At 40.1% G+C, this 8,214-nt stretch overlaps 1 protein-coding gene across 2 annotated transcripts; it reads left to right on the forward strand.

Annotated features, from left to right (window-relative positions):
- The first annotated feature begins 3,165 nt into the window (after positions 1-3,165).
- On the forward strand, positions 3,166-6,215 carry LOC140005301 (putative disease resistance protein At1g50180). 2 transcript variants are annotated; one of them, XM_072046096.1, is made up of 2 exons: positions 3,166-4,979; positions 5,381-5,541. In XM_072046096.1, exons 1-2 carry the CDS (start codon positions 3,412-3,414, stop codon positions 5,418-5,420), a joined length of 1,608 nt encoding a protein of 535 aa, XP_071902197.1. In that variant the 5' UTR covers positions 3,166-3,411; the 3' UTR covers positions 5,421-5,541. The 2 variants fall into 2 exon arrangements, with proteins under 2 accessions (XP_071902197.1, XP_071902196.1); XM_072046095.1 differs by having other exon boundaries at positions 3,166-6,215.
- The last annotated feature ends 1,999 nt before the right edge of the window (positions 6,216-8,214 follow it).

Consider the following 8,214-nt stretch of genomic DNA (forward strand, 5'->3'; position numbering starts at 1 on the left):
TGAAAGTACGGTTGCTAGCTGTCCTATTGATTTTGTCCGTGGAGCCGTCGATGGAGGAGCTGCCGATGGAAATGCTGATGCTACTGATGAAATTGTTGATATAATCCCTCCCTCTTCAGTACCTAACTGCATGTCTCCTGAGAATGTTCCTGAGGTAAGTACTCCTGCTGATTCTAATGTTATGTTAGATACTACTGCAAGATATGTATTACCTGACAGATCCAATCGGGGTAAGCCACCGACTCGGTACTCTCCAGAAAGTCATGCAAAGCGATCAAAGTATTCCATTGCCAATTATATGTCCACTCACAGGCTATCTGAACCTCTTGAAGCCTTTGTGAATAATGTGTCGTCAACTGACATTCCAAAAGATGTGCATGCTGCTTTCAAAGATCCAAACTGGACTCAAGCAATTAAGGATGAGATGTCGGCATTGCAAAAAAATGACACGTGGACTTTGGTCCCATTACCAGATGGGAAGAGGACGGTGGGATGCAAATGGGTTTTCACAATCAAGTATAAGGCTGATGGATCAATCGATAGATATAAAGCTCGTCTCGTGGCTAAAGGATACACTCAGACCTATGGCATCGATTACCAGGAAACTTTTTCACCAGTGGCTAAATTGGATACGGTCAGAGTACTGATATCTCTTGCGGCAAATTTGGATTGGCCATTGCATCAGTTTGATGTGAAGAACGCTTTCCTGCATGGGAATCTGGAGGAGGAAGTCTACATGGATATCCCACCAGGGTGTTCTACAGTATTGAAAACAACTACTGTGTGCCGATTACAGAAAGCATTGTATGGACTCAAACAGTCACCACGTGCTTGGTTCGGCCGTTTTACGCTAGCTATGAAGAAGTATGGTTTTCAGCAGAGTAATGCCGACCATACTCTTTTCCTAAAACATCGGCATGGAAAGGTAACTGCCTTAATAATTTATGTCGATGATATGATTATCACAGGCAATGATGAAGAGGAAATCTCCAAACTACAAAATCAGCTGGCGGCTGAATTTGAAATGAAGAGTTTAGGGAATCTCAAGTATTTCCTGGGAATTGAAGTGGCGAGATCGGCACAAGGCATCGTCCTATCCCAGAGGAAGTATGTACTTGATCTGTTGGCAGAGGTTGGGCTCCTGGATTGCAAACCTGCTGACACGCCAATTATGCTAAACCACAAGTTAGGAGAATATCCATATCAGAAACCAACTGACAAAGAGAGATATCAAAGATTGGTCGGTAAGCTGATCTACTTGTCACATACTCGGCCCGATATTGCCTATTCTGTTAGTGTGGTCAGCCGATTTATGCATTCACCCAGTAATCGGCACATGGAAGCTGTGATGAGAATTCTTCGGTACTTAAAGGGTTCTCCTGGGAAGGGTCTCTTATTTTCCAAAAATGGTCATCTTAATATTGATGGTTACACTGATGCCGATTGGGCAGGAGATGCTACCAATCGAAAGTCAACCTCAGGTTACTTTACATTCGTCGGTGGTAATCTAGTTACTTGGAGAAGCAAGAGACAAAAGGTGGTAGCATTATCGAGTGCAGAAGCTGAATTTAGAGGCATGGCTAAAGGTATGTGTGAGCTTCTGTGGCTCAAACGGTTGATGGCGGATATCGGTTTTTCTCCTAGATTTGAGATGAACTTATTTTGTGACAACAAAGCTGCTATCGATATCAGCCATAACCCAGTTCAACATGATCGCACTAAGCATGTTGAGGTCGATCGGCACTTTATCAAGCAGAATCTTGAAGAAAAAATAATACGGCTTCCGTTTGTGAGATCTGAAGATCAACTAGCTGATATACTCACAAAAGCCGTGCCGACTAAGGACTTTTACAACTCACTCGGCAAGTTGGGCATGCATGACATCTATGCACCAACTTGAGGGGGAGTGTTGGATTGAATTGTAATTGGTATCAGATAAGATTCGTGAATATTCTTAATGTTTGAATGTATATCAATTAGAGATATGATAGGAATGATTGTTATCTATTAGTGGTTGATAGATATCTGTTAGTGGTTGATAGGTGAGAGGATAATCAATGACCTTCTTGTGTAAAGCCTATAAATAGGCATCGGTACCATCATTAGTCTGCATCAGAGAAATAAAGAAAATCTTCCCAAAACTCTCTCTCTAAATTTCGTTCCTTCAAACACCACCGTTCCAATAATCCAATTGGGATCCTCTGTGCTACTATTCGGTGCTAAATTCAGTGTCAATCCCACTAATCACGTGATGGTAAAAGAAATTTAAATAAACAACATAGGACAAATTAAATAAATAGGACACTTAGCATAAATATAAAAATAGCACTGAATTGCCACTGAAAAAGTGGCACTGAGAATCCCCTGTATCCAACAATCACTAGTGGTGGTAATATGTTACTACTACAATCCTAATAATCATTTCTTTCACCTCTCAGGGCGGGATGCTTGCGCTAGCATTCCTTGTCTCGTCTGCTTTACCTTTTTTATCCCCCTTTTATCTAATGGGGGGAAGAAAAATTAGAAAAGCTGAAAAGAAATGTAAAAGAGAAGGCATGTCTCCAGAAAACGTCAAACCTACAATTGAAAGTGGACGATATTTGCGTCGCATCGCATTCTTTCGGTAATCTCATCTCAGATGCAAAAGTTTGCTGGGATAGTTCTTGGATTGTGCAGCAACTGGCTCTTTGTTTTTTTGCTACTACAGGATATGATACCATGACAATAAAGTAGACAAGTGGATCTAGCTTCTTAATTGATCACTCCAAGCATTTGAGAGGTTCTTGTTGAAAGGAAAGAAATCCAAAGGGCCCTGTTTGTCGCTCAGCTTCTAATGTTCCTAATTTTCACCATGAAAATTGTTATTTGGTCTCTGCACAAAGTTGTTGGTAGATGTCTGCGATGTTACAATGAGTACCATTAATTAGGTCTTAAATATCTTGAAAGATTTTGCACTCCAAAGGGTAGTATAAATAAAGCTAAAGTACAATGACAGGATCGACGGGATGAAATAACCGAGGAGCAAAATTCAATAATGTGTCCAGATTATGAAATGGAAAAGATGCGCTTGATTACTGTAGCTTATTTAGGTCAGCAGAAAAGGTGAACATGATGGAAAGAAAGGATCTCAGGCAAATAATAAAATGATGGATAAAGATGAATTATTCCACCGTCCCAAAACACGCCACCAGCAGCACCTTTATCTTTTTTGGAGGGCTCCCAGACGTCCCTACCATGTAAATCGAACTGCTTTCTTTTTGACTGGAAGAGAAAATGAACCACGTGAGAATCGAGCCTCTCTTCTGAGATCAGTTAAAAACAACAGACATTAGAAGTTTTGCAGCTGCACCCAACAGCAAGAGCTTCTCTCCTCCTTTAATAGTTGTTCAAAGCAAAGCTCACTTTACCAGGATGGCTGACCCTGTTATCTCTTTTGTAATTGAGAGAACTGGCGATCTGCTGATTCAAAAAATTGTTTTCCTGAAAGGTGTTCGACGACAAGTTGAGAGACTTCAAAATGATCTGGTCCGGATGCGGTGTTTCCTGAAAGATGCTGATCAGAGGCAAGATGAAGATGCGAGGATCCGCAACTGGGTTTCTGAAATCAGAGCTGCTGCCTACGATGCGGAGGATATCATTGAGATATTTGCCAGCAAAGTTGAGTTCATAAAGGACAAGGGACTCGTCACCCAATTGACATATTATCCCTTGAAAATTGTGAACTTCTACAAGATAGGTAAAGAGATTGAGTCCTTACAGATGAGGATCAATGACATAGCTGATAGCCGTGAAAAATATGGTATCAAAAGTCTTGGAGAGGGGATGGGTACACATGGAGAAGAGCTTCAACGGCTCCGACGGTCCTCTCCAATTAGTGAGGACACGGATATTGTGGGCTTCGAGAAGATAACAAAATCCCTGGTGAAAGAACTTTTGAAAGGGGACAAAAACCGCCAGGTGGTTTCGATCATTGGCATGGGAGGTGCTGGTAAGACAACTCTAGCCAAAAAAGTTTATAACCATGTTGACGTCAGAGCAAGATTCAACTGCCGTGTTTGGGTATGCGTCTCTTCAATCTACAATCACAAAGAGACGCTGAGAACAATCATAAAGCAACTGAATCCGATAACTAATGAGCTACTTGACATGTTGGAAAAGATGCAGGAGCAGGACTTGGAAGAAAGGCTGTATAAAGATCTAAAAGACAAATGTTATCTTGTGGTACTTGATGATGTATGGAAGGAAGAAGCGTGGGATTGTCTTGCCAGGAGGGCCTTTCCTGATGTTAATACATCAAGTAGAGTGCTACTTACAAGTCGCAATCAGGATGTTGCCGTACACGCAGATGCTCTTAGCAAACCACATGAGTTGAAAACTTTGGGGCAGGAAGACAGCTGGCAGTTGTTTCTCAAAAAGGCCTTTGGCCATGGAGCTAATGCTGGGTGTCCTACAGATTTGGAAGTAATAGGCAGGAAAATTGCGGGCCGATGTGCCGGTCTACCACTGGCCATAATGGTTATTGGTGGCCTGCTACTGGGCAAGAAAAGGTTGGAGAGTGAATGGGAGAAAGTTCTCGACAACTTCAGCGCATACCTATCAAGAAGCCAGAGTGATGCAGGGGCAATTCTGGAATTAAGTTATGCAGATCTTCCTGCCAATCTGAAATTTTGCTTTTTGTATTTGGGTTTGTTTCCAGAGGACTCCGTGATTTCTGTGCGCAAGTTGATCCATATGTGGGTTGCAGAAGGAATAATGCAGAAAAGAGATGCAAAAAATTTGGAGGAAACTGCAGCATATGAAGTTGTGGAACGACTTTGTAGCAGAAATATGGTCCAAGTGGCGGAAATGACTGTTGATGAGAGGATTAAAAGCTGTAGAGTCCATGATGCACTGCGAGAGCTTGCAATCAGAAAGGCAGAGGATGAAATTTTTTTTCAGATCCATGACACCAGAGATGATGAAATATCAGCCAAATCCAGGTACCTTGCTGCTCATATTCTCCCTCTGGATAAAAATTATTTTGGGTCTTTGGCCCCTCCTCTCCGGTCTCTGCTTTTTTTCAATATCCACGATTACGGGGAAAACATTAGTCTGAGCTTCGGAAGTTTCAGAAAGCTCAGGATACTAGACCTCGAGGATGTTAAGATGTACTCTAATTTGCCAGAAGAAATTGGTAAAGTCAGGCTCCTAAGGTACCTCGGTTTAAGACGCACATCCATTGGAAGGCTCCCTGATTCCTTTGGTCAGTTGCGAAACCTACAAACTCTTGACGTACGCAACTTTCACCGAGTGAGAGTTTCAAATTTCATTTGGATGCTTGAAAGTTTACGGTATCTATATGCGTATAAAGTGGAATGTGATGTGCCTCTTAAAATTGAAGGATTGAGGAATCTCCAGACTCTGTCACGCATACACTTTGATGACATTATGCACAATAACATGATAACTTTGACAAGTCTTCAGAAACTGGGGATTTGGGTGGATGACAAATCAGACATAGTCAAACTCTGCATGCATTTATCTGAGGTTGGAAGCCTAAAGGCGCTACGTCTTTATTTTGATGGAAGAAGCGAGCGGCGATCTCTAGGTGGACTTTCTAAGCTCCATCATGTTACAGCACTTAAGCTATCCGGGTCGGGTTTGAGAATGCTGCCTCCTGATTTCCCTCCAAATCTCTCTCGCTTGTCTTTGAGTTTCACACGTCTCGAGGATAACCCAATGCCAGCACTAGAGAAGTTGGGACAGCTGTCGTTCCTCAAAATGGAATTTTCATATTGGGGAGAACAGCTAGTCATTTCTCGGCTTCACCAATTGAAATTCCTTGAGCTCAACTTCCAACATGGTTTGAAGGAAATACAGGTCGAGAAAGGTGCACTGCCACAGCTCCAGTGCCTGAGAATCAGGAAGTGCCTCTCATTAGAGAAGTTGCCGGAAGATTTGATCAGTAGGCTTGATGCGGACATGATATCCAGTATTCCTAACCTCTGAATATTTTCACTCTAGGATCTCGCAGAAGTAAGGAGGTTCATATTTGTAATTCCCGCGTAGAATGGATGTTATGTAGTGTGGTGATTAATAAAATTATTTCAAGTATTTATCAAAATACTAGAGAATTGTTTCCCACACAATGCGTGGGAGTGTTATCAAAAGGCCATTGATCGTGTAGAGAATATTTTCTCCTGAATGATATCCCTTGGGTAATATTTTCTACTGAATTTTAATTACAGTAGCGCGATGCGAAGGCACATTAAAAGGCATAAATCAACATATCATGATGCCTGCTCCACGGAGGGTCATAGAAACCTAAACAACAAAGTATAGCAATAAAGAACAATTAGGCTCTGTCTTGTTTAAAAATTGTAAATCAACGTAACTAAGGCTTTTGCTAATTTTTGACTACATCTTGACATCATCTCTTTTCTAATATACCAAGGTGCAGATTATCCATATGTGAATGTTGAATATCTTGCAATTTTCGAAACTGATATTAGTTGCACTTAGTGAAATGCAGTGCATGACCAGCATCAACTTCCTAAAACCAAAATTGAATCAAAAACCAAATTATATCAAACAAATGGTGATTGACTGCAGATTCTACTTATTGATCCCCAAAACTCGTGAAAAATTAAAACCAAGACGGTAGGAGCTGAGAAAGTATTCTTTGACTGGTCTTTGGTCCTAACCACGACAGTCATTAACACGACAATGCAGTAAACGGCAAAATTAATGTTTCATAACATATAACTGCTGCATAAAATTTCTGGGTTCCCCCTGGCTTAATGAAATTGATGTTTCTAGGTCTATCAATGTATTGTTTCCAATGGAATTCATCCAACAATAAATCAACATACCACAAGACTGGAACAAAAACAATCGATTAATTAAAAGATACAGAGAAGATACACAAAATGATCAATCAGGCATAGATCTGTAAAAAAAGGAGGCAAAATGGAGGGAGGTACCACCATGGTTGCAAATTCCCAGTTACACATGCGAATGAGTTCCATCTCATCCCAGAAGCCATCTGGGTTGCCAGCCAAGATATGGGTTTGAATTTACCTCAATGCATTTCGCCATCAATAACTCAATAAAAGATTTTCATCGCCCCTGCCAGGAAATATACACAAACCTCAATGCCCAAAAGCAAAAAAGCGAGAATAATTATGATTATACAACAATTACGAGAGTAAGAAAATACATGAAACTATTTAAACAGGCGAAACTGAACTACATATACCTCTCTTAGCTCTCTCTCTCTCTCTTAGTCAAATGACACAAATGTCCAGTTTAAATGACATGGCAGATTGAGGTTTCTTAGCTGCTGATAAGTATGGCCACTGTAAAAACAAATGCCAACCCAAAAGCTAGTTTACCAACAAAATTCAAACTAATATAGAGAACATTAGCATCTAGATGAAATGAGGTGAATACGGCAAACTTAGAGCATGAGTTTCGGAGCTGACACAATCTACATACTATATTCATGAAGAGGAGCATCATAATCATAGCTAGTGGCAATAAATTGTCCACCAGCTATCCTGCCCAAGTTTGTTCCTCCATGATATTCCCATAAAGACAAGAAACTAAGAAGACAATCACAACAGTAATTTAGTAGGCATTTGAGGAAAAATAATTTTTAAAGCACTAAACTTTACCATGTAATAGTTAATTAAAAAGCCCATTTTCAATAAATTCTACAAGAGAAATTGCCAAGACTTCAGCCGGATGGTCAGTTACTACACCTCTAAATCCAGTAAACTCGGGAAAAAATGGATAAAAATAGAGTCACTTCCTGTCATAAAACTCCAAGAACCACGTGTAACTCTCTATAAAAAAAAAAAAAAAACCAATAACTGACCGGCTAGTTCAGGTTTCTATTCACATCTTGGGTTTATAAGCCTTATTTGGGGAGAAGTAGTCACAGTAGAAGCTGTTGCATGTATTGGTTTGGGCAAAAGTAAAACAGACATACTATAAGGACATTTATTGATAAGTCTTAATTTTGTTATTTATTTTATAATTAATTTTTTCTTTTACTTTATCAAATATAAATTAATTATTCAATTTTATTCACTTTTAAAAATTTGTATTTATTATAAAGAGTAGAACAAAATATCATAAAAGGAACCAATCTGATGGTAATTAGCAGAAGAGTTTGAGTGGTAACGGGAGACATGAGACCAATTGACGACAAAATTGAAGATCGTTGCGCAG

This window comes from Coffea arabica, chromosome 4c (genome assembly GCF_036785885.1).
Source record: "Coffea arabica cultivar ET-39 chromosome 4c, Coffea Arabica ET-39 HiFi, whole genome shotgun sequence".
NCBI lineage: Eukaryota > Viridiplantae > Streptophyta > Magnoliopsida > Gentianales > Rubiaceae > Coffea > Coffea arabica.